The sequence below is a fragment of the Cygnus atratus genome, chromosome 1 (assembly GCF_013377495.2).
Source record: "Cygnus atratus isolate AKBS03 ecotype Queensland, Australia chromosome 1, CAtr_DNAZoo_HiC_assembly, whole genome shotgun sequence".
NCBI classification, from domain to species: Eukaryota; Metazoa; Chordata; class Aves; order Anseriformes; family Anatidae; genus Cygnus; species Cygnus atratus.
The window spans coordinates 7,286,524-7,313,423 of record NC_066362.1 but is presented as its reverse complement, the minus strand read 5'-3'; the positions used below and the strand labels follow the sequence as shown (position 1 = coordinate 7,313,423).

Genomic DNA, 26,900 nt, shown 5'->3' with positions numbered 1-26,900 from the left:
AGAGGCTCTCTCTCTCAAAGCACAGCATTTACCAGCAAAACCTCTAGCACAGAGGATGCACAAACACAGCAGCGAGGAATTAGAGGCAGGCACCAAGCCGCGATGCACAGTACCACCTAGTGACTGAGCACAGCTACGTAGGAACCCCGCTTTCAAAAAGCGTCTGCAAAATGCAGGGTCCGTGTCCCCACCCTGTCTTTAACCTTATTTCCCTTCCAGTTTTATCACACTACTGCCTTCTGTGGGCAAAGGCACAGTGCTGTTTGGGCAACCCTGATTTTTTTCCTGCTTTTTTCTGGCTTCCTTCTTGGGAGGAGGACTCAGGTTGGGTGAGATGGGGCCCCCAGTCCAGCAGGCAGCCATGTTTTTTTGCCCTTTGGGGTGTGCAGGTTGGGCTTAGCTTGAATCCCCCACTGAATTACGCAGGAAGAATTTCTCAGTGCATTGTGCAGAGGGGATAGGAAAAAATGCAAGGTCCAGTGAGCAACGCAGCCTTTCAGGGCATCCAAAATGAAAAGAAATAAATGCCAAGGCCTTGTTCCACTCGCAGTAACAATGTGAAAGAGCAGTCTGACGGGCTCAGCTCAAGAGAGGGCTTGTAACCTTTCCCATTAATTTCTTTTCAAAGAATTGCTTATTGAAGGCTAAGCTGTTTTCTATAAGCCTTAGGGGCTGAGTGTGTGTCTTTGTCCTGTTTTATTATTATTACTGCTCCTCTTCCTCAGTCTCTTTTAAGAGAAAGCAGTTACTGTACATTGCTGGCATTTGTCTCTCTCCCCAGCTATCTGAGATGAGCCCAGCACTGAGGTGGGAATTCTGTCACCTTTTGGCAAGGCTGGGATTGCATAAAGCACAGTGAATAAATCCACATCCATGGGATTTCCCCGTACTGATTTACTCACAATCCAAGCTACTGGGCTTAAAATGGGTTTGATTCCTGCTCCTCATTGGAGTCCCTTTACATATAATCTGGAGTGGGAGCTAAAAGGCTCCGCTTGGTCTGTGTGTGTGGGTGCAGAGGTGGCTGGGTGGCTGGAGACGGATCTGCAGCTCGGGGGAGGCAGCAAACCCTGCGAGCCCTCACGTCACCATCCCTTGAAGGGAAAGCAGCCCCAGTACACAGCTTTAATTGTTTCATGAATTACAGCTGGGATGGAAAGAGCTGGGGCCGTGCTCTGTGCCCTGCATGAACAGACAGGAGGGGACATACACATCAGGTTAGGGTTGGTTTAGGGTTACGGTTGGGGATAGCATTAGTGTTGGCCCTGGGTTGCAGTAGTGTTCCCTTCCTCTCACCCAGGGAAAGCTGTCCCAGGGAAAGGAAACTCAGACCTCTCCTGGACCTTGGCTAGAAGCTGCACCATTGATACGCAGCCCCTTACTTGCGAGCAAGCATTCAATATTTGTATGCCAGGCAAGCTGAGGTGGTTCTCAGAGAGTTTAGATGGGTGTCACTTCCCTGGGTTCATCAGAGATCCTCTGCTAAACACTGGCTGAGATTGCTAACCCCAATACTGTGTGTCATTCAGTCACTAAAATCTACCAAATCACCAGAGTACAGAGAAATAGCGTATTTGGTGTGGTCTCCAGCATGTTTCTTCCCCAGATTTTGTGCTGAGACAAAATGCACGGCCACTGAGCGCACCGATCCCACCTGGAACACCTCCTCGCTCCCAGCCGAGGGATGAGGGATTTCACACACGTGGCTATCCCATGCTTAAATACAGCTTTTCCAGCAGGATTTCTTCCTTGGTTTTTATCCTCCTTGAACTTATTTCTCCTTGAACTTTTTGCTTTTCTCTTTCCCACAATCCCTGATGCTACATCTGGCCCCCGTGCGTGGCAGCCCCGAAGAGGCTCCGGCAGCTGGGTAAACACAGCTTAGTGAGCAGGGCCCTTCTCTATAAGTCACCAGGAAAGCCAAAGGCTGCAAAGGCCAACAGTTCAGCAGGGACACGATTGTGTCATCGCAAGACCTGCTCCTCCCAAGCACCAGGAAAACACAGCCTGAATGCTGCCTAAGCGAGCTGCTCATCAAAGAACGGGTTTTCCACCCTATAGCTCTCCAGAAATGGCTTTTTCTTGTTTTATTTCTTTCTGCCACGCATGGTGGTTGATCATGCTGTGGGAGACAAGTATCCATGGAGATACATTAGGACTTTTCATTCCCATCTAGGATGTTTCAGCCACAGCAGGCTGTACCCATCCCATTCCTCTTGCAGGGCTGAAGTAAGTCCAGGGAAAGGACAGTGGGATGGGAAATGGGAAAGGTTAAAAGGCTGAATTCTGTCTGTGGTTGCACTGGGGTAAATGTGAATTATGGCAGTGGGTTTGCAGTGGACTGAGGGAGAACTGGGTCAGGTCAGCTGCTTCCATGGGATGTGGGAACAGGCACCAGGGTGAGGAGCAGAGCAGAGGAGCCAGCACTCCCCACACTTTCCCTTCCATGTTGCAATGGATGTTGTATTTCACGACATACTTTAGTCTCAAAATTTGTCTAGTGGTTCTGCCCACTGTGGTCTCTTCTGGCTCTTGAGTTTGTGGCTTGGACCCATGCAAGCTCCCTTTGACCTAGGGCACTCACTAATTCCCATCTCCCAGCACGGAGCAAATCCTGCCCAGGAAGGAGGTGAGTGGGGTCCTGAGCCCCCAGCTCCGTGAGCACACTCCTGCCAATGACCCAGGGCAGTGACTTCTGACCTGGGGAAAAGCCGGCCCACCCCCAGCTGTTGCCTTGTTACTCTCTGACATGGAAACTTCAAACTTTTAGGCTTCCAAATCACCTGGAAATATGCTGCAGGTTATAATCCAGCAGGGGGTCCTCAGATCTGGAAGCACTTTTTTATTCTGCGCATTACCGTTTTGCAGGGGCTTTGTCTAGACTCAGTTCATACATCGCAGCTTTGCAAAAACTTTCCTAGTATTGCATTAAAAGGAAAGCAACATAGGACAATTGTTGCAATTATCTCCAAAAGCTTGGGGGATGCAATGAATCCTAAAATCTTTCCCAGCAATGCTGATTAAGACCTGGACGTGATAGGTTATCCCACTTTGAGGAAGTTTCTCATGTTTTAACCTTTTGGATTCTGTTCTGGTTCTGAACGAAACCTCCTAGTTGTGCAGTTCATCATGGCAGGAAAATTGTGCCTGAAGACAAGGAGTTTTAGTGGAACAGTGACCAAATCAAGTCTTCTTCTTAAAGGTTTCTCCTTAAAATAAAATAAAATAAAATAAATATAGAAAAGCAGAAATCCTGAAAACAGAAAATATCCTGGGATTTTTTTCCCCAGATCTACAAATCTCATATGTTTTCCTGAAATGCAATGATTAGCATGCAAAGCAACTCATATTAATCTCCATCCATTGCTGCAAGGCAAACTTCTCCCTGCCGTAAATTGCTAATTTCACCAGGATCTGACCTTGAGTGCAGGAGCCAGTATAATATATGCTGATATGGCCAAACTGGCTAGGAGTCTCAAGCGAGCACATACCATGACAAGTCCCACAGTCAAGAATTCATCAGCATTATGCTAGCAGAGGATCTGACTTGCTGTGGTATTGGCACATGTGAAAATTAATCATATCCTGCAACAACGTTCACAGGATGCTTTTAATTTATTACTAATTCTGCACACTCTTACAGCTGCTGAGCCACTGCCAGAGGGTATCGTAATGATGCAGCTGGCACCCCTGTTGGGATGGCCATCCACATGGCCAATGTGACGCATTGCATCCGTTGTCCCCACTGATACCGTTGCGTTTGCCACCTGAGCTGAAAAATTGAGCCCTGTAGCTGTGGTTTCAGGAAGCTCATTTCCTGTGTGGAGAATAAGAATAAATTATGTTTCCTTATAGAACGATAAGAATAAGAATATACACATTTATGTGAAGATAATATATAATCTGCGTAGGCTGAAGGAGAATGTATAAAATCTAAAATATTTCAAAATATTCAAATTGCAGAATAAAGTAGCTCTTGGCTCATGCTATGAGTTTCTACCACCCAGCTCCCCCATGCCAGGTGTTCAGAGATGGAGATTTGTGGAAAAGCTGGGCTCATTACAGGCACAGCAAAAGGAGGATAGATTCATGCCATTCAGATCATTCTCCATGGAAGAGTTTGCTTTGAGCAGACCAAGAGAATCTCATTTTCATAGCAGCTGTGATGTGTTTGATGGTTGGACCAGATGATGGTGGTTGGACCAGATGATCTTGGAGGTCTTTTCCAAACTTAACAATTCTATGGTTGTAAGATTTCCAAAGTTGAACGTGAAATATATGGTGAAAAGAGGGTACCACTGAGCTCAAGGCTGGATCAGAAGACTTTGCCCCACCAGGATGTATAGTCATGTGATGATTTGGCATTTCATTGATTCCATCAAACTAGGACATTCAGTGGTAGGACTGGTTTAAGTTCACTTTGCCTACAGTCTTGGACGTCAAAATGTGAGCCTTTGCCTGCGTTTTCTATGCTGAGACTGCCTTCTTGCACAACCTCCCCATCTCCTTCCCCCTTGGCCACCAAAGCTGAGGAAAGGTGGTGCACAGCAGAAGACCCATGCATCACCTGGGAACGCTTCTCTCTTAGTCCCCCAGCCTTGAGGGTAACTGAGAGGTGACAGGGAAGGAGAGCCCACTCCCTGACCCAGGCATCTCCCTGGCAGGACCTCAGTGATGACACTGTAGTACTGGGGGAACCAAATGAAGAAGGCCTCACACACAGTCCTATAAACCCTGGAAAGAGAGATGGGATCTCACACCCACTGCAGGGGAGACCAAAGTGATGGGGCTGGAGTAATCCCCCCCTGCTCTACTTCTCTGCTGTCTTCTGGGTGCTCACCAGGAAGGACTTTTCCCCCATCACTGCCCACTTTGCATTACTCTATTCTATTTAATGATGTCTAGGGCAGGCAAGGAGCAGTCCTACAACTTCAAATGACCAAAACACAATCTGTCACAGCTGGGCAACTCCAGCTGTCTCTGGTGCATAAAGGCTGATGAAACTGTGATGTACGTAAAGCACAGCAGCTTCAGGATTACCTTCAGAATTGCTTTGACACAGCCAGCCATTGGTTTTCACTCGGATACATGCGTCATTAGAGCGAAAAATACATCAAATTTACCAATTTACATATGCATATAGATGAGAAGGTGGTCCACAGAACAAGAAACAAACTGCCACTCTTCTTGCAGCAAACTGAATCGAGTATGCGTGTAAATCCAAGGAGGGGAAGGTGGGTTCTGAGTTAGGGTATTGCTTCTCGTGCCAAGAATGCAGATCCGAGTAGAAAAAAAAGCCAGTGTTCAAACTCCCATCTTTGTAACTGCCTGGCACACAACCCCAGAAGGATCTGCCTCCAGGTTGGTGCAACCATGAGACTGGATTAGGGCAGAACTGAGACCTTCCAAATGAAAACCTACCAAGTTCAGCCAAAGTCCCTCTTTCACCCCCTCTTTCTTTTATAATTATCCATGGATAATTATAAATCATAATTACATCATTATAATGATAAGCCAATTACAAGAGTGAGGCATCTTTTCAAAATCATGTAATAGGAAGACAAGTGCACACGTTCCCCAAGCTCATGCTCCTGCAAAGTGTTTCTGACAGCCTCTCCTGCACTGACAGTCCCTTGCAGCCGTGGCACCGAGCACAACCGCAGCCTCAGCACGGGTCATTACCTACATGATGGCTGCATTTTGATTTTACTACACTGCCTACCTCAGTCCAGCCGAGTGTAAAGGCACCAGATGTGGATCCCATGTGACGTGGCGGTGGGGCTGGGACTGCTCAAAGCATTTTGCAGGTGCAGGATGATGGAGGGCACAGAGGTCCTGGGCATTTCCAAGGCAGGCAAGCCTGCGCTGTGTGTGCTTTTGCCCAGAGCAGCAGGCATGGAGGCAAGCATGTGGTGGTCAATGCTCTCATTCCCATCACATTCTTGTCTCCTTTAGTGTGCATGCCTCAAGCACTTGGCTTTTTTTTCTTATTTTCACATGAGGTTGGGCAATCTTCATGGGGAGGTGGCACCTTGAAGCTGACTGTGTCCCTAACTTGTGTGCTGAGCAACCAATCGCTCCTCTTGGCTTTCCTGAAGCCTGTCCCAATGCAAAGCAGTCTCAAGCGGTTTTTTGGAGTGATTTGAGGCATAGCTGTCCTAGGAGGTATCATCCCTGCAGGATGCTGTGATGCCCCAAGGATGCTGCAAGGAGCAGTGCTAGAGAAACACCCGTGCTTGCACAAATGTCTGTCTGCAGAGCACTGCACGGTGGGGGCCGGATTTGTGATATTTGCATCTCTTTAGGCTCCTCTGGCTGCAGATGAAGAAGGGGTTTGGGGCAGTCTGGCTCCCCAAGCTGCTCTCTAATTAACCCCAAATGCCACTTTTCACTCTGAGGCAACCGGCAGCCGCTGCAGATTGCACCAGGAGTGAGCCACAACCTTCAGAAAACCATGAGATATGGAAAAAAAAAAGGAGCTGTGTTTAGCCATCCTTTGTCAAAATGCTAAGCAGCTGCAATGCCAAAGTTGGTAAATATTCTGTCAAAGGCCTGGGAGGCCACAAAGAGCATGTTTTAACAGTCGCCAGTATGAAATTTGCATCTGGCAAAGGTCCTGCTCTGCATGGGGAGCCACGTGAGCTCTTGGGGTTACCATTGTGCCTTGAATGCATTTTTCACCCGACCTCCTGGTTTCTAGGGATGCCATTATCAACGGAGGGCCTGGTTTTATTATTAAGTAGCAAATCAATCCAGCTCCGCCGAGCACAGTCCAGTTATTGCTTGTAGTTACTGTATGCTGAAGAAGTCATAAATAAATGAGCATGCTGGAGATATTTAACATTTTGGTCCCGCCATGAGCACCCAGCTCCTTTTGCACTGATCCTGCTGCAGACTGCACAGTTTTGGGGGAATTTTTGGTGGTCAGGAGGCAGGAGGCGGTGCTCTGTGGAGCCCCAGCCTGTTGCAGGGTAATCAGTGGTAAAGGCGGGCTGCTTTTTTCTTTTGTTTCCCAAGTGAGCTGGGGGCTGAGATAGGGCAGGGGCCTCTTCCTCCTCCTCTCTGCAGGAGCTAAGCTAAGCCCAGCTCATGTGTCAGCCGAGCAAGGAGCCTGGCAAAACCCTGCCGTCTGCCCAGGGGACAGCTCTGAGCACTCTCCCTCCCTTACCACCATTCCCAAAGCACCCCAGCTGTTTGTTTTTGCTTTTCAAACATTTTAGGATTCAGGTTGTTCGGTGGAAATAAAGCATCGCGTAACACACAGGCACCTAGTTACTCATTACCTCGTTAGCACGATGATGTATGAGCAGCCACGCCATTAAAATGATGCTCGACCACAATACAGGCACCGCTAAATGGACTCATTTAAAAAACTATTCCCTTACATCTGGCTTTCTTTTTTTTTTTTTTTTTTTTTTTTTTACCACCTTCTTTTTTCTCTTCCTTCACTCCAGCTTTTCTCCTTCTGCTCATCGGGCTCAGTTTGAATGCCCACCTTCAGGTGCCAGGGTTTGGGAGATGTGGCCGAAGCAGCATGCCCAGACCGTGCTAACAGCAGCAGGCTGCTGGCTTTGGCACCCGAGCTCATTAGCGTTCAGCCGTAGGGTCAAATGAATCGCTCTTCCTAAACGTTTTTTTATTATGATTATTATTCGCTGTTTCTGCCAGGGAGTGTATAAAAATGACATTTACAACCCTTCGCCATAATTTATGTCATTTTGTCCCTGGTCATTTGGTAATGTAGAAATCAGTTGTCTTCACTAGTTTAGAAAAAAAAAAAAAAAAAGTCAATTTTATGTCAAAGTGGGTGGCAGATTCTCATTTTTCTTTGTCATAAGCAGCAAGCCATCTTCAGCCCCCCACTGGTTTAAGGATCTTTTTTTTTAGGGGGAGAAAAAAAATGAGAGGGAAATAGGGTATTTCCTATGGATAGCCTTGTTTATTTGCTTGGGCTTTCTTGTTGCTTCGCAAGGGGAAATCAGCAGGAAAAGGAACTTCTAGTGAAAGCCATGAAAAGGAATGACTTCCAGATTTCCCTCCAGATATTTTGCACAGCCCTACATAAAATACTTGGAAACCTGTTATTGAAATCAGCTCCTCTAAAGGGTTGTGCTTTCCTGCCCTGAGATGAGTGGAATGGCCTTGACATTCGCCATCCTCCTTGCGGGGAAACTCAGCAGCCTTGTAGCCTTCTCCTCATCCTCATGGTGCCATGGAAAGCCACCAGGACAGAGACCAGCCAAGTCCTGATGCGCAGAGCTTCTCCACTGTGGCTGAAGAGCAAAGCAGTGGCTGCTGCATGCTTCCCCAATTTTTCTCCATCTACAAAGCATAAACATACAGAGCATGCTTTGCAAATATCCAACATATGGCCCTTAAATTAGAAAATTAAATATGAAATATCTTCATTTTTCTAGGTAGGATCTAACCACAAGGTCTAAATTCAGAGGCCATAGGATTTCTTGACTCCGCTGCCTAAGTGGGAGGAGAAAGCAGCAAGTTTCCATCAGGTGTTATCAACGCAATATTTGCACTTTAATGAAGCCACAAAGATCTGTGTCAGCTCAAAATCTGAATTTGCATGCTCTTCCTACAGGGTTTATTGATTTTGGCCACATGCATTTGAAAGGACCCAGCCCAGCATTGGTGGCTGTGTGTGACAGGGATAGTGATGCTGTATGGCTCTGGGTGTGAGTGTGCAGGGACACAAACTACGTCACCACCACTGGAAAAACACCTCTGTTCACCACCAATGATCACACTCAAGGTCTCGAGAGAGGCTACAATTATCCCCTGCTAGAGCCTAGAGCAAATCAGCATTTTCCCAGTAATTGCAGTGTAGTAACTATTGTAGATGTTGACTTTTTAATAGCAAACACTGCTCATGTATTAGATTTACAGTCAGGTTAGTTAGCTTTAGTGACTTGGGAATCAATTACTGTGCCATACAACATGACCAAAGATTATAGGGTAGCCTATGTAATAATTTATACTGCCATCTAGGAGTGAAACTGTAACTTCATCGTCTCACATGGAAAGACGCTCTGTTTGTACAGCAATAATTCCAGTAATGATAATAATAGCCGTGAAGAGGAAGGAGGAGGAAAACGGTGATTACAATTTAGGGGAAGACCTGTGTACAGATAGGGCACTGGGAGGCACAGGCAGCTTTTTCTCTTTAAATTTGTTGTCAGAGTGACAATACCGGCAGCATTTTATTAATGGATAAGTTTTCCCAATTTAATCCTCTTGGGTTGACAAGCTGGGCTGGGCTGTCCCCATCCTTTGGTCTCTGGTCTGGGCCCACAGCAGTGGTGGAAGCCCCTGGCTCCTTGGTCCTGCTTTGCCCAAGGCTTGTCTTGGGTTTCTGGCCAAAATTTGGGCTACATTTTGTATTAAATGTGAGTCATTCCTTGGGATGTCATGTCTCTGTGCTTGTGCCCATCTGGGTGGCTGGCGCCTCAGTATGAGTAGCAGCCCCCAGCACGTTCATCATGTCCTCGGGCTGGTCCCATTAATTTACCAGCATTACAATTATATTGCTTGATGGTGTGGTGTGGGATGCAGAGCATGCAGGGTGCTCTGCAAGTATAATCTCAGTGCTGGAAAATTGTCTTTTATGCTGTGCTCGGTACATCGCCAGTCTTGTCCCCATGCTGAGCCATCATCAGCAACACAAAACTCATTGACTGCTCACCCTTTTGATTGATGTCAATACTGTCAATTTCTAGGATCAGTTTTACCGGCAGCATTTTTCCTGTTTTCTGCCCACCTCCTGGCCTCCCAGCACTTGTTTCCGCACTTGACTCCTTTCTCCTATTTGGGACAGAAAAAACTTCTGCCTGTTCCTGCAGGAATTCCACAAAGCAAACAACTTTGTGTCCTTTGAAACAAGACCACCCAGGTCAGCTTTTCATTCTGTGTTTCCAGGCAAATTATGGAGAAAGAGCTTTAATTAAAAACTTTTTTTTTCCTCTTACACAGGAGTTGCTATCTTTTAACTATTGGCCTTGTCCATTTTCCTTTCATTTAGCTCCCATTTATTTCAGTCTTTGCCTCACGCGAAGCTGGCAGCTGAACTTTTTGAACCCACCAAGAACAATAGTCTTTCATGAACCAAGAATAAGTGAACCTATATGAAAAGTGATTGCTGGTATTATAAAACGGACTGCGAGAGGGTCTCCTATATGCAAGTGTGCGTCACCAGACAGTAAAAAAAAATGTAAGCCAATGTGTCAAATTAATTCTTTCATTCTAACCAGTAAAGCAAGCTCTGTTTTTAAAAGTACTAATGCTCAAAAAGTATAAAGCCCTAAAATAACATAATTAATTAAGAAGCATAGAGTTGGTCTCTCTTCTCCTTCACCTACTGGAAGCAGTCCAGAAGAGCAGGTTTTCGGGAGAATGTTATCTATCATGAGATTTGGCACCCCTGTGTAAGGTCACTGCCACGGCAGAAAGGCAGCTGCCTCTGGAAGCAAGGTGAGGGGAAGACGTGACTGCGGGCGGGCTGGGAAAAGGGGAAATGAGCATTTCTCTAATCCAGGAGCCTGAGCTGCAGTGGAGAAATTGCATTGCTGCCCCTCTAAGATGGTACAAAGCCACTGGGGGAGTGTGAGCCTGCTCTGCCCATGTGCCTGGTAGATGTGGGTGCATCCAAGCCCTGGTCCTTGGCGAGCAGAAAGTCCTGCCCCTTTGCTGCCAGGACATCAGTGAGGATGTGCTCGGACACCAGTGAGTCTGTGCTCTCCATCCAAGGTGGTGGCTCCCAAGCAATTAGCAGACAAGGCATGGGGGAGCCTTTTATCATTATTTTCCTTAGCTACATCCTGAATGTGCTTAGGATCATGCACAGATGCAGTCAACTCCTCACAGGTGTTTGTACCCATTATGCTTTTGTTATATGCTGCAGTTAAGCGGTGATATTGCAAACATCAGGGACAGTGGTGCATTCGAGTTTTATTTCCTCTCTTTCTCCCATGCAGTCTCCCATGAGAACTGCCACAGAAAGACTTGTTGTACCCAAAAATATGTATCTAGCCAATCATAAGCCTGCTGAATCGTTTTAATAACAACCCTCTCAACACACTTAATCTGAAAATGTTTTAAATGTACTCAAAATCTTATAAACAAAGATTGCAGTCAGCATCATAGCATTCCTGCAAAGCCAAAAGCCAAACATTATTTTGTTTGTTGTGTAGCTTAATTGCTGTGTATTCTATCTGACCAGTGACATACGCTGCTATAGCTAATCTGAAAATAATTTCTTCCTTTTTTTGAAATATAGCAAGCCCAAGGAGCAAGAAATATCAGCTTAGCAAGTGTTGACTTATGTGTTATGCTAAAGTCTAGATTCACTTCTCAAGGTTTAATGAGCTATAATTCACAGCACTCCCAAGAGACGGGGAAGTGTGTTATGATCAAATGCGGGTTATAGACGAGGATAGGATAGCGAGAGACAAAATGTCACTGAGAAATGGGTGGGAGAGAACAGACCTCATCACAAACCCATCCTTCCCCATCCAAAAAACACACACACCTAGTTTGCTGTAGCCCAGAGACTGCAATGATGTTGTGGAGTTGCAGAAACTACATTTATAATGGTCACCAAACTGTGTTTCTGATGGTAATTGAGCAGCTGATAGGGTTGATCAGTCTTCAGAGACCAAATGTCTTCTGCTTTCTGCATCTGGGAGAGAAAGCTGGTGAGGGGGAAAGGTGCTTTGGTGCACATCCAGCATCCTGCCTGCAAATCCTAGCTCTCAGGTAGTGTTGGCCAGGTCAGATCTATACCCGACGTGGATATTAGATGTTTAACACTAACTTTTTAGGAATCAGCATACTGTCTGGAGACAGGCACCTCCATTTCTCCCTGTAAAAGAGAGTAGGAGAGCAACCCATTCCAATACCTGACCACTCTTTCTGAGAAGAAATGTCTCCTAATTTCCAACCTGAAGCTTCACAGAGATTTTTTTTTGGAGCAAACTGGGCAGACCACAGGGTGCTCAGAAACCAGGCCACTGCTTATGGAGGGGAAATGAGCAACCTTTATGGAGGGAATTAATCAAGTGCTTCAATCGCCTTAGCTGAGGGTTAATAGTCTTGTGGTGACCGCCCTGGACAGCGTATCAGGAGAGCTGGGTTTTATTCCTGGTATGCTTCAGTAATGAAAAGGAAATTGTGGTCAGATGAGGCATAGAAGCCCATACTCCCAGCGACGTCAGATATGCAGCAATTAGACATAAGTTAAACAATAAATCAAGTAACACTGAGCTTTTGGCTCTAGCAGAGCACAATTATGACTATTTCTTTGTTTATTTAGAAGATGCTCAGCCCATTTTAAATGTTTTCATATAAAATATACTTTGAGCGCTTCCTATTAAAGCAATTGACTGGGCCTACATGCAAACATTATTGGTCAGATAAATATTTTCTGGCAAATGAGATCCGTTCATTGCTCTTTTATGACATAAGGGCTTACTTGCTCGGAGATTTATTTTCTGTTTGCTTCCTCTCTTTGCAAGGATTGCCTCATAAAGATTTTTAAAAATAAAAAATAAAAAATAAAGAAGCCAAAGCAAACCAAAGTGTGAAATAGAAATTACCAATTAAACTGTAAGAAATGGAGCAGCCTTTGTTAATCCCTAATTCTTTAGCTGGGGGAAAAAGAAGGGTCTTGATTTTGCACAAAGGCTTCAGTATCACAAGGTATGTGATTTATTTCCAGATTTCTCTCTGATTTGGTATGGGACCTTACCCAGGTAAATTGATCTCTCTATGCCTCCGTGTTCCCATCTGTTCAACCTAGGTAATGATCTTGCCTCAGAGACAGCGAAAACTTTCAATACGGAGAAAAGGTTACCTTAAAAATCACAACTGCATCTGAAATTAGGCTACCCCCTGCTAACACCTACATCAGCTTTGGCTACAGCAGCTATTTCCTGCGATAGTCAGGAGGCCTCTCTGGTGCTGTTTTGAGGGCAAGCGATGGATGAGAGAAAAACATTTTTAAGAAACAAAACAGTATGCCTGAAAAGTAATAGAAATTGGCAAGCAAGCTTGCAGCACATTTTTTGTTTCAATTGCTAAGATTGTCATTTGGCTGTGTCACTTTAATATTGATGCTTTTTTTTTGAGTATGGTGGCTGGAAAAATAATTTCACATAAGAAAGTAGAGTAGCTGAGGTTCTTTTCATTTAAAGACATTTGAAGTACTCATGAGCCTTTTTTGATGCTGTCTAAAAAGCATTGTCTAACTGGCTTTTGATTTTTTTTTCATTTATTTATTTAGCAAAACCTGTCAATAATTAATTCAATGCCATTTTGGAATGTCCTCAGGATTTCTGCAAAATGTGGTACCTTTTGAAATACAAAGCTTTTCCAACACGTGTAAGTTTTGTGATCCTCAGTGGAAGGCAGTGTAAAACTACAAAAATATTCTTCTTATCTGATATCATGCTAAATACAAAGGGCACAATAGCCAAATAAAATAAGAATTAGCTTGTTTTCTTCTTCTGTACGAGAAACTGCTTTGTTATGCAGCCCCATCCAAGAGCTACATGGAGACTTTGCTTTCAGAAGGCGTGTTTCTGGGCTCAGAGCTCTCCGCTGACTCATTTTATGTCCTTCACAATTACCTCTGCTGCCTTTTGTCATCCGAGAAGGCTCCTGGGAGGCTTTCACCAGCACTGGTTAGCTGTGACATCTGAGGAAAGGGTGGGGAGCAGAACTCATCTTTCTTCACCCTTATTCTCAGGTTCTTGCCATTTTCTCCTTTGCCATTTACTCAGCGGTTCCCTCGCAGACATGGAGGTGACCCACTAGCCTTTGTAGGAATGAGATTTCCTCTTATTGGTGGCATTTTATTTCTTTCCGTACCACATCACTGGTCTAAGAACATCTCTCCGGGCCTCTGCTGCCAACAATGTGACTGGTTTCTGGTTTTCCTCCTTGCCTTCATATCCATCTCCGACACCCCTGCTCTTCTCCTCCCCTGGGGCAAGGCGTCCCCACCTCCTACCAGCATGTAGCCCATTTTAGGGACAGATGAGGCCCACTCTTTCCTGTATGGCTATGCTTTCAGGCAATTTCTGGTTTTATTCTGAGAATAGCAAAAATATCCTGAGCCAGAGCTTCACTTAGCTTAGAAGAAGGGCAGCAGGACTCCATGTGTCTCCTCCACCCCGTGGGGGGAGAAGGAATTCCTATTACACAGGAGAACCCCTCACCCCTCCTACTCCTTCTACAAAGACAGGGATGGGTCCCATCCCTTTCCATCAGGAAGATTTCCTTCTGTCTTCTCCTAGCCCCCAGCCCTGGATTGGTGCAAAGAAGGGGGACTGCAAGAATACCCCTTCCTCTGGCATCACCCCAGCGAGGCATGGATCACCCGGGAGGGCTGGCGATACCTGTAGGTCATCTTAATTCCCTTTTATTCACGTTTCAGCTGCTTGTTTTGTTTGGCCTCTTAGAGGCTGGGATTACCCGGAGCTAACTGGGGCACGGGTGACTTCCACGTGACTCGTGTCCCTCTCGTGCCAGCCCCAGGCTGGAGCTGGAGGCAGCAGGCAGGATTTGTGAACCCATGGGTCGTAGCACCAACCAGCTGGAATTGTCCCCACCATCCATTCTGGCTGCCTCACGAAGGCAGAAGGTTATAGATGGGCCAGCTCAGCTTCATTTGCTGTCTAATAGCTCAGCATCCTGCCGGCATGCACTTTCTTTGCCTAATGAATGGGGATTTATTGCACTGGCTCTTTGGGAATGTCAAGGTCTGCTTTCTTCCCTCTTCAGCTCTCCAGATCCTTTAAGCCTGTGTGAAAATTAATCAGATGCCCTAGAGGCTTATTTTGTCCAAAGCTAAAGTCCTGCTTCTCCCATTCCCCCCCTCTTCTTGTGCCCCAATTACTTAAGGGATTGTGCTGGAAATTAACCAAAGTATGGCATGGGAAATAACACCCACGGCTCATCTCCAAAGTGAAGCGCTTCAGTGAAAGGCTTAATTAGAAACATCTCAGGGTCCACACAGCAAGCTGGAGATATTCCCAGTCTGAAGTGTGCTGTGCCGTGACAGTTGGCATTGCTCTTCCAGTTATACGAGTCAAGTCTTGCTCCTGAGTGATGGCATTTTACATTTCTGAATGAGATCCACCGTGGTCTCCACCTGGTTTCCAAAACTCAGCATGAGCTATCTCAAGGACATAGTTCATCCCAGTCTGATTTAGAAGGAAAAATGAAGAAATGGGGACAGGTGGCACACGCAGCCCTTCATCTCTCTCTCACTGGCCATGGTCCATAGAAATGGATGAGAGCAGCTTTGTGGCTTGGGTGGCCGTCTGGGTCGTATCAGTCCAGTTTCTTCTTCCCTGTGTCAAGGCACATTTGCTGCATGGAGGATATACATTTTCTCAGCTGGACAGAGGGGAGGACAGTAGCTTCTTCTCCGTCCAACCTATATCAGAGCTCATGGACAGACAAGAGCTTGCTATACCAAGAATTTCAGAGGAACTGCATGAATTAACTCTAAGGCTAACCTGATGCTTCATCTTCCAGGGCTGGATGACACTTCATAGAGAGAATAAACCAGCTGCATTGATTCACAGTAAGATTCATGTGCCTAAAGGTTTATATCAGCTCTGAAAATGGTTTTCAGGTCCTAAGTCACTTAGGGCCATGTTGCTTTTTAAATTTCAGAACTTTTCAGAACCTTTTACTGCCACTCAAAAATTGCAGGTTGGGCAATCAATGGAAGTGAGGCCCTTAAACACCTCCCACAGGAAGCCTGGCAGTTAGATACCTTCAGCACATCCTAAATGTTCTTTGAAAGCCTTCTCCTCACCTCCCAGGGGTCTCTGATGTGCCATACAAGGGAAAGGCATTGACTCCTGTAACGCGCTGCGCCACTTACGGATGCAAATCGTCGTGTAAGTGTGAACATTGCTTGGTGACAAGACGTCTCCTCCAACTCGTTAGTGCTAATTAATGCAGTTCCAGGATAGACAATATTCATTAAGCTTTTCCGAAAACATGAGAAATGTTCATGTAACAGCTCACACATTTTGATGGCACCCGCGGTCCTATCCCCATGTTCTCTGTAAAGTATTTTGGTACTTTAATCTTTGCTAAAGAGAGTGGAAGTGAATTGTCAACAGTGACTCTCCAGCACAAGGCCACGGTGTTTCTTCCTTGCTTATCAGGAACCAACAAAAAGAAATCAGCATGTTGTTGTTTCGGCTCACAGGCAGCTGCTTGCTGGAGGCTTCCCTCTGCGTATGTCAAAGTTAAATATTTGGGTTACTGTTGTCTTTCTGGGTCTTGCCATGATACAAGTAGCTTGGAAGAGAGGCAGCTATTGCCTGCTTCTAATCATCGCAGCGACAACAGCTCTGCTGCCTTCAGACTAAATGTTTGTTACTGGGTCGTATTGTTTGGGTATTGACAGCTCCAGAGACCTTGTGAAATTACTGAACCTCCTTGAAGAAAAGTACTCTTGCTACCACTGCTGAATTATAACTAGGTTTAGAGTGGTATGTGCATGAGGTGAATGGTGTTTGTTGTGTGTGTTTTTTTTGTTTGTTTGTTTTGTTTTTTTTTTTTCCTGAAAAGATGCTCTTGAGGAAATCTGAATTGCAGCATGTGTGTCTGGGAGAGGAAGAAGAGGACAGCAAAGCCTGGGTGGCACAAGGTGCTGTCCCTGCACTGCAGTGCAGCTGTCCTGCAGGCTTTAATCAGGCTGGTGTGGGCTTCAACAGCTGTTTTGCTGAGCCAACAGTGAGCCCCACATTCATTGCAATGTTCCTCTCTACTTACAGGCCCCAGGGTGTCTTTGGGAAGGAGGTGTGCAATGAACCAAAGACAAGATCCAAAGCAAGTTTCTTGTCCTGTTCCAGGAGAAAACAACCTTTTTCTGGTTAGGCTTTCATGATGAACACTTGGCAGAAACAATGCTCCACTATCCTTCCACTTTATAACAGTCCCCAATTCAAGGTTCTTTGTTAGCTCCATCGGGTACCCAGAGGATATTATCTTCACTCAAACTGGTAATTTATTTTTATTACAAATATTTCATCATGAATTAGAGAATTAAGGAAACATGAAGTTGGTCTGTGACCCAGGTCCTTCCATCTTTGGAATATCAATCAATGCCCCGAAGATGTTGGTGTATCCATTATAGCCTCACAGTGATGGGATGTTCTTTGGGCACCTCCGGTAGACAACCCCACGATAACACCAGCTCTTCTCATCCCATGAGAAGGGATGCTTTCTGGCTGCCTCCAGACTTGTCCAAAACTCATACCTGCTTATCCAGGCTTTGTGTCGAAAGGAGAGGCTGGGAGCCTACAATTCCAAGCCAAGTCTGATGAAACTCCCCACACCTGCACTGAAATGTGATAATTGCAGTCCGGGCAGAGCAAGCCTTGCTTTCCAGTTTTTACTACTATGCATGAAACAAATTACTTCCCAATTAGAGGCTTCCAATCTCTTGCAGCCTCTTTAATCCACCAGGTGAGCTCTTTCCCCACCAGCTGCATGAGCTGCACCATGCCCTGGCCTTGCTCCAGCTTTGGGGGCAGATCCTGCCAGGGCAGGGTGTGTAGAGAAGGAGAACATGTGCCATGCAGCGACAGGTGGGGGAATTGCCTTGGGGCCCTGCTGCTTGAAGGATCTGCCCACCCCTAGGGCAAAACCTAGGGCCTTGGCATATTCCAGTACTGCAGCAAGCACAAGCAGGCACCCGCATGGTGAGCGCTCCTTTGAAGCAGCTTTTCTTTCAGTTTTAGTGAGAGGCAGGTTGGGAATGTGGTTTTTCATCCCTGGTCCTGACCAGGGGTCATGGTCTGGGCTGAACCACAGCTGGGGGCCAGGCTCACACGTGCTTCTTTGCTACCCCTGCTAAAGATGGAAGCGGTTGGAGATTTGCCATGACCTCAGCTGAAGGAAAAGAGCAAAACCGAATTTAGGAGGCAGCTTTAAGTTTTGCCCTTGCCTGAAATTATGGGATTAAAATTCCAGGATGTTTGGAAGCTTGTGTTTTGTCGGTTTGCCCCTCATGGGTACTTCATGGACTGATAAAGACCCGGATTAGATGCAGCCAGCAAACCCCACCAGGACATAGCTTTAACCTTGCAACAAAACCCTTCCCCCCTGCTTTTCTCGGGGCAGAGATGGGCACTTTTGCTGCCTCCTGCTATGGTGTCCTGACCTCAGATGTCCTCCAGGGCAGAGGCAGGCCACCTCAGCCACTTACTCCTGACCCTCAGCAGCCAGAGACCAGAGCTACCTCTATATTTAGGCCCTTTACCAGAGCCAGCCCTTGGGTGGAGTGAGCTGGACAGGGGGGGACTGTCTGTGGCTGCAAATGCGTCTCCATTTTATAGTGTCTGTGCCCTTAAAGAAAGGACAGGGAACTGTATTGGTGCTCAGGTTTTTGGTATTTCCACCCAAAAGTACTTTGCAGCCCACTGAGGCTGTTGTAGAGGAGCGGATGTCCAGGCTTATGACATCTCCATCATTTATGGGGTGAAATACAGCTGGCGACCGGTCACCAGTGGTGTTCCCCAGGGGTCTGCGTTGGGATAAATCCTCTTTAATATCTTCATTGATGACTTGGATGAAGGAATTGAGTGCACCCTCAGTAAGTTTGCAGATGACGCCAAGTTGGGGGGAATCGTTGGTGATTGTCCCCCTTTACTCTGCTCTGGTGAGGCTGCACCTCGAGTGCTGTGTTCAGCTTTGGGCCCCTCACTACAAGAAGGACATCGAGGCCCTGGGGTGTGTCCAGAGAAGGGCTATGAAGCTGGTGAAGGGCCTGGAGCACAAGTCCTGTGAGGAGCGGCTGAGGGAACTGGGGTTGTTTAGTCTGGAGAAGAGGAGGCTCAGGGGAGACCTTACTGCTCTCTGCAACTACCTGAAAGGAAGGTGTGGGGAGCTGGGGGTCGGCCTCTTCTCACAGGTAACTAGTGATAGGACTAGAGGGAATGGCCTCAAGTTGCGCCAGGAGAGGTTCAGTTCGGAAATGAGGAGACATTTCTTCTCAGGAAAAGCAGTCAGGCATTGGGACGGGCTGCCCAGGGAGGTGGTGGAGTCACCGTCCCTGGGGGCATTCAGGAAAAGGTTGGACGTGGTGCTTAGGGACATGGTTTAGTGGGTGACATTGGTGGTAGGGGGATGGTTGGACCAGGTGATCTTGGAGGGCTTTTCCAACCCTAATGATTCTGTGATCTCCTGTCATGGCCCTGGCTTTTGGTCTGACAGCAGATCAACCCCAGAAACACCCCAGCTAAAATCAGACACCCAGCCGACCCACCACCACCATGCTGGGAGAGCAGCTCTGTCACCTTCCTACAGGGCAAAGAGAAAAATTCCTATTTCTCACTGACTAAAAACAAATGAAGGAAAGGGCTCACCTCCTTACCTCCCCTCCCAAAACAGACCAATCTGGGGCTGTCCCTGTGCCAGAGCATGGCACGATGGCAACCTTGGGGTTTTACGTGGTGGGAAACCCCAGGCCCAGAAAGAAAATGCTGAGGGGGGGGGCAAAGCAGTGGTAGCAAGTCAGAGCCATAACTGCAGGCATTGTGGTGTGGGTGCTTCTTGCTGTGTTCCCCATAAACCAACAAACCAGCACTTTTTGCTTACCTGCAGTCTGTTTTGACTGATTTCTTTATTTAATAGCAATATTCTTGCGCTGGGGCCACTGCCAGTGAGGTTGTAAAGATGTTTTACAGACGCGTAGCATCCTCCACTGGTCCGAGTGCTTTCACAGCATCACAAGCTGCACCTCCTCTCAGCTGGGGGCAGGGGGGAATTTCCAGGAGAGGGTGGAAGCCCCCAGCCCTGCGGCCACCCTGGTCCCTCGCTGCCCTCCTCTTCTTCCCTGCTGGGGCTGTGTGGGTGCTCAGAGCATTCCCCTTCGTGCAAGGCGTCCACACGTAGGTTTTAGGGGATGTGAGGGGGGGGGGTGTGAATACCCCAACCCCTGCACCCTTCCTCCTTCCATCCTTTCATCCCGCCATCCTCCTCCTCCCAGAAGCGAGGGGGAGCCCAGATGTCGGCAGGCCCAAGCTGGGTTCATCTGTTCCACATGACCCAGCGCCAACTGCTGCTCGCTGCCCTCCTCCCGCCTTCCTCCTCCTTCCTCCCCCTCCTCCTCCTCCTCCTCCTTCTCTCTCTCCAGCTCCAACCTCACAGCGCGGCGGCGGCCGTGCGGGAGCCGGGAGCCGGGGGCCGGCGAGCGGGGAAAGGAAGGGGAAAGCGGGCTGCGGCATCGCAGAGAGGAGCATGGGGCGAATGGGTTCCCCATCGCCCCACTCCTAGGGAGGCCGAAGACCCCGTGGAGGGCAGCAGAAAGGAGTGGCAGGGCTGCCGAGCCGCCAAGGAGGTGCGGGAGATGGATGCGAGGCGGTAGCGCCGCGGCCTCCGACGCTGCCGCAGCGGGATGCTCTCGCCCCCGGAGCGGAGCTGAGGAGCTACCGAGGGACAGGGAGAAGGTAACGGGGTCTTTGTCTGCAGTGGGGTGGCCCCAGGGTCCCCTTCATCCCGCTGGGAAGCCCAGCCGCAGTGTGCGAGTGGCTCCACGCCCCCTCCCTCCATTTATCTGAAGCGGAGAGAAATGTGGGCAGCTCTGCTCTGCCGCTTCATTTCCTTCTCCTTTTTCCTCCCCCCTTCAAAAAATAAAAAAAAAAAAATAAAAAATAAAAATCAGCCTTGAATTTGGTGGGCGAGTAACAGAGGAGAGCTGGGTGACCGGGTTTTGGGTGTTGGTTTGTTGTGTATTTTTATTATTTATTTTTGCACTGGAGGGAAGGAGAGGGTGGGGGGGAGAAGGGCTGGTGTATGATTCTCCCCCCCCCCCCCCCCAGTCTGGATGTTTGTCCCCGCTAAGATGGACTGCTCCTTCCCTTCCCAAATGGCTGCAGCAAGTTTAATGCCAAGCTGGGGGGGCTTCCCAAGGGGTTAAGCCCCCGGCTTGTTTTTCCCTTTCCCCGTGCACCTTTTGTGAAATCAGGGCAGAAAAGTTGCTGCGGATCCAGGGTCAGAAAAGACAAATAAATAGCCGTGTTTGCGAGCGGTGCCCGTAGGGGTGTATCTGCACACCCCGCAGACATGCTCCGCGGAAGGAGGCTTTCTCGGCCGCATTGTTAGCCCGCTCGCTGCTGGGGAGGGCATGAGAAAAGTTGTTTCAAGCCTCTATGTAAAATTTCCAGGGGAGACAATTGTTTCTAAGAATAGCCCTGGCAGCGGTTTAGCCACACGGCGCACACAGATGCGGGAGCGAGCACGCAAATCTCCTCCCCAGGCAAGCCAGGTCGCAGGGAAATCTGACCTCCTCCCGGCTTATCGGTTCGGTTCGGGGTTTTAAAACCTCACCCTGAACAAAACCCCGGCCCCGTTCGCCCTTTCTGCCGGGAAGGGGGTGTGGTGCCCGCGCAGCGCACGCGGTGGCTCTATGGAGACCGGCTGAAATCTCAGCCCTGCGCTCTGCTGCTGGACACCGGGGTGTTCCCATCCGCCCCCTCTGCCTCGGTCCCCAGGCTCTGAAGAGCATCTCCTGTCTGTGCATGGAGGGGGACGTCACTGGTGTGGGTGTCCATGCCATTTTTCCTGCCTGCCAGGCACCAAATAGGTCTTGGTGGAGCTGAAACTATCACACCGAGCCCCTTTCTCCTTGAACCCCGATGCTGACCCTGGCCAGGCAGCGGTCCACCAGCCTGCCTGCCTGCTTGTGCTGACCTTTCTGGTACAACTTACTGTTAACTTCCAAAAATATGCACCAAGTAATATTTTAAGGAGGTTTTAAGTTGATCTGTACCAGCTGAGGCACTGGCCTTGATGCGTGGGATTTGTTTGGGGTTTGTCCCTTCCACATAAAGCAAACTCTGTTTCCGCGTGCGTGTGTGCTAACCTTAACCTTAACCCAAGGGAGACTTTGGGGTTTGGTTCTGCAGGAAAGCCTTCGGGGGATGTCCTCAGGCTGTGGGGGTGCTCTTGCCTTTGGTTCCTCTTATCCAGGGCCATGAGTGCTGGTGTCAGGCGGGGACATGCCTCATGCTGCAGCAGGGAGAGCCCTTACTTTCCTATTTCTCCTGGCAGACAGTGCCAGGTGGTCCTGTTGTTGTGTATCTGCAGGTCTTGTTGTATATTTGCACAGATTATAGCATTGGCAGTGCGAGGCAGTATTTAGTGATGCTTGTGGTCACAGCGCTGTGTCGCTCGGGGCCATACAGCACTGCAGCATCGCTTGGTGCAAGGAGGATCTCCTGCAGGGCCCATGTCGCATTCCAGCAAAGTCAAGGCTTCAGATAGCGGGCTGGGTGCTGTTACCATGGTCATAAGTCCAGGAAGGACATCCCAAGTCATGGAGTCTCATCCCACACAGTCACAGGTTACCACAGTCATACACATCCCCCTTGTTGCTGCTGTTGCTGAGGGTCTGAGTGACTGCCGAAGGTCTGAGTGTGGCTTAAAGGACAGCAAAAGTACAACTGCATGGTATGGATGAGGGGAAAAAAATTGCGTTAGGGAGAACTTGAGAGGAGCAGCAGAGTGTCTGAAGTCTCGAGACCCAGCCTGGCAGGGGAATGAAGGAGAAGCGATGTCATGCGATGTCATGCGATGGAGGTGTGAGTCCCACAGGGAAGCTGTAGGAGGTTTTTTGATCCCATCCCAACCAGGTTTAGGGCTTAGCAGTGTCCCCTGGAGATACAGTAAGGCTCTGTGTGACCCACTTCTCACCAGCTAAGCAGGAACGGGGTGAGCATGTGCTCATCCCAGCTCTCCTGGCCTTCGGGGCTGCTCTGGGCGAGCCATAAGGTGAAGGTGGCTCCCTGAGGTCCCCGTGCTTCTTCACCAGATGTGGTGTGCCTGGGTGCCCAGCTGGACCCTCAAGGTCACCGGGCACTGCCAACCTCCAGCCGTCCCTGCTGGCTCGCTCCTTGCAGCAGCCGGAGATGCAGCTTGCCCTGCAGCCCCAGGGCGGGCAGAGCCCAGCACTCAGCACACTGTGGCCAGGTTAAGCATCGGCTGAATTGCTTTCAAGCCTCCTCCAGCTCCAAAGCCCAGGCTGCCCCAGCCTCTCTCAGGCAATTCAGCTCCCTAAGTCAGCAGCAGATTGTATGGCCTTGGGGACAACGGCAGCTGATAACGCCCCTTGCTATTTCTCATTCTCCCAGGTTTTTAACAACTTAATCCTCAGCACCGCTATAAATCTCAGTATGTCCTGCTTCCTAGAAAACCACAAATGATTTTCCAAAGCTGCGGAGTGAGTTGGAGTCCCTGGCTTCTGCGCTGGGAGATGAATGCCATTAAGGGGCCAAAATGACTTTTACTGTTTCCTCTCTGATCAAATACTGAGAGGAGGTCCCAGCCAGAATTTCAATCAGCTCCAGGCTTCTGGAAGCACTTTTATGTTGACAAATAACAAAGAGGTGCCTCCTTCTGTTCCAAGTCACCTTTGCAGCCCACCTACTCATGGGTCAATGGGAGCCTGGAGGTTTTTTCCCTGCCTATGCCTGGCTCCAACAGGCTGCCTGTCAAGACAGAGAGAAGAAGAGCCTGGTGTAGCTTTCTCTCCCAGTGCACCCTTGCTTTGTGGTCATATTTTACCTCTCTGCAGCCCTGCACATGGTGCCAGGTGCCCTGGTGCCTCTCCATGGGGTGGGAGTTCAGCCCCTGCCCAGACTTAGCTTGGGAAGGAGACCAGAGGAACAGAGACAGTCCGACTCCCAGTGCAGTTAATGATGTTCTTGCTTAGGATTTCCTCCAGCTTCCTTTTCTAGCAGATGCACGACCCTTCTCCTCTTGTCCTGAGCTGCTGTGTCATGTTCTCTGGTGGTATTAAACAGCTTCTGTGTCCCAATGTCAAGACGTGGGTAGCAAAATGCCTTTTTCACCCTCTATCTACACTGGTAGGATGTGTTGTGGCTTAGTGTATTAATCTATGGAAAAGTCCTTGCGGGCACAAAAAGGGAGGTGGGATGACCTTTTTTACTTAAATTCACTTTAAAAGGGTCAACTAAAAATCTCCTAGAAAGCTGAAAACCTAAAAAGAGGTCCATACTGTCATTTTGGTCAGCAGAAATCCTCTGTGTGTGTACACTTCCACGTGTAACACATAACACTTTAACAATGGCTGTTGGGCTTGCCAACCTGCAAGGCTCAGGCTCTGTGGCTGGATTATTTTTTTTTTCTTCTTAGAAGTTCCCAGCTCTCCCAACCAAAATAAATCTGACTTTGTTTGGGTTTCCTGACCGCGTGGGATCCAGCGTGGCTGCAGCCGCCCCACACACACCGCAGCACTGTTGGCATCCCGTCCATCTGAGATAAAATGTTTTGTACCAGGTGCCACCAGCAACTGCTTTGTGGATGGGAGAGCAGCAGGAGAATGACCCTGCTACTTTCACACCAAGAAATTTATGTAGGATGGAAAGCCACCGCCCCAACTGAGCAGCCCCGAGAGCCAGCACAAAACCTGCAGCTGAAACTTTGCACCCCTCCTAGGGAGGACATGGATCGAGCTCTTCCCATATTTAAAGCTCGGTTTTGTCCTTGTTCTGCACGGAAGGTCTCTCTCCTGGCCTTCTCCAGGGTTTTTTGGAGGTGCCCATCATCACAGCACGTGGCTGCCACGTGTGTTTGTGTACCGTGGGAGAGCCCGGGCGCTCATGTTTCCCAGTGAAATGTGCTCTCAGGGGGACACGGATGATTTAGGGGATGCCTAATGAGATACAGGGCCTGCCTCACGCACACACACAGCCAGCACAGTATTGAAACACACTGGAAAACAAACAGCTTGGCAAGGCAATTTCCACAGCCTCTAGCTACTCTGAACTGGAAAGACTTAAAAAGTTGGGTAGAAAAAAAATAAAAAATCAATGTCTGAAGTGGTTTGGGCTCCCTGGGATGCTACATGGCCCTGGAGAGGTGGTGGTGCTGCCACCCAAGGTGTCACCTGGGCTTGTGCTGCATGAAGTGGTGGAGAGGGAAAGGGTTGGTGCTTCCCCAAGACCAGGGAGGCTGGAGGCGAGCACTGAGTCTTGCCTTACTTCTGCACTGCACCCCAGGAGACGCTTTCTGAAATTCTTTTGGGGCACTAACAGAGAATCTGGGGGGAATTTGTAAATGCAGAGGTACCAGGCTGTGTCTTCTCTTCCTTTGTGCCCCCTCGCAAGCACTGCCAACTGCCTCCACAGCAGAAAGCTGCTCCAAAATGGGCATCGCATCCTCAGAGAGCTGGGCTCTGGGGTATTGGGTCCAGCCGCTGAGTTTGCAGACGTTGCATCAGGCTTTTCCCTCTTCATCTCAGCTCTTCTTCATCGACTCTGCACAGTATTAAAGAGCTGCTGTGTTTTCTTCCAGAACAGAGCATCCTTCCCCTGCTCTTAAAAGGCACCTGGGAGAAAAGCTCAGGTAGAGAGGTTTATTCCTGGTTCCTCCTTTGCACAGGTTACAGGATGACCATATTTATTATTCTGTGTGTGTCTTCATGCAGAAAGGACCCATTTCTAACTCTTGCACTCTGTCCCTAGAGTTTTTCTGCACTAACAGGCAAAGCATTCCCAGCACAGGCGATACAAACTCCTGGCATCACTCAGAAGATGAGTGGGAGTGTAAAAGTGCAGGCTGTGTGTCCTAAGGGCAGTTTTCCCTGCTTGAGCCCAAGGTGGTCCTCAGCACACTCAGCACTGGGAGCTATCAGGGCAGAGGATGGCAGGATGGACCCAGCACCCTCCCGGGCATGCAGGAGATGTTCGGGGAGGTGTCCCGTCCATGCCCATGGGAGATGTCCCTTTCCTGCAGCCCTGGCTTGGAGCATCCAATGTCTGCCAGGCTGCTGAGTAGCCATGGCTGGAAACGACCTGGTGACATGGTCTTGCACTGGAAGCATATCAGTTCTCACAGTGTTATTCAAAGCAAAAAGAAAAAAAAAAAAGGCAATTATGTGCACAGATTAGTTGTGTGTTTTTTTTCATGTCTGGAATGACTTTTGCAAGTGTGTTTTCCATTATGTATTATATATAACACTGTTTAGTGCAGTCTATTGACCCGCTCTGCTACAGAACAGTTGAGTGATGCACAGCCCAGTGCCTTGGCTCGATTGATCCGGGCGATCACCACTCACACCTCGAAGTACTGGTTGATACAGTAAGTACAAGAGACTCAATAAGCACTAAAAGGACACTTTAAGCCTTAAATCTTAATTAGTCCTTTAAAAATATTTCATGCATACTACTGCTTTCAGTGCCTTGGGTCACTTCGGTCATCTTCCTATGAACCTACATTGATTTGTTTTTTTCTGCAGCAAATCTCACAAGTTTCAGTAACAAATAAATCTCCCTGTTCTCTTCTATAACTAAACTAAGCCTCCTACAAATGTTTTCCCAGGAGACTTGGATGCTCTCATGTAATTACCACCCTGTCTGCGTGCACAAATGAGTGATATCTGGAACAGTTTGCTGAAAATATGCCACGTTTGAAGTGCGAAACTGTACCAAAAATGTATATATATATATATATGTATGTATATTTACAAGGAATTAAAAGTCAGATGTAGGAGAGCTTAACAGACATCCTAACATCTTTGGGAAAAATAGTAATAATCGATTGCTATGTGCATTAGTACCGCACAGTCATTATTATGCTGATGACTCATGGTGCTTGCCGCAGTACAGAGCAGGGAGTGAACCAGAAGGTGACCAGGAGTCCCCGAAGAGAGGTTGGTGTGACTTATAAAAGGCTGAAGAGTCCATTACTGGTAAAGGAGAGCCCTGACAATGAATTTAGATCCTTTTCCCTTAGACCATACTATGTCCTTTGTGCATAACAAGCAGAGCAGGAGCTCTTCTAGTATATGCTGTGCATGCATAGGATGAAACAACAGTCAATACCTTAAAGTGCTTCTT

General features: G+C 48.1%; 1 protein-coding gene across 10 annotated transcripts in view; it reads left to right on the top strand.

The window, feature by feature from the left end:
* The window catches only part of FRMD4A (FERM domain containing 4A), a 208,531-nt gene that overhangs the window by 46,947 nt on the left and 134,684 nt on the right, over nucleotides 1–26,900 (top strand). The window contains exon 1 of one of the 10 annotated variants that reach the window (XM_035549544.2): nucleotides 20,158–20,489. The exons of 8 other annotated variants lie outside the window; for them this stretch is intronic. In XM_035549544.2, coding sequence (XP_035405437.1) covers nucleotides 20,394–20,489 — 96 coding nt within the window. In that variant the 5' untranslated portion in view covers nucleotides 20,158–20,393. Of the gene's footprint in view, nucleotides 1–20,157; nucleotides 20,490–26,900 lie in introns of those variants that run through there. One more of the 10 variants, XM_035549539.2, reaches the window with a different exon arrangement.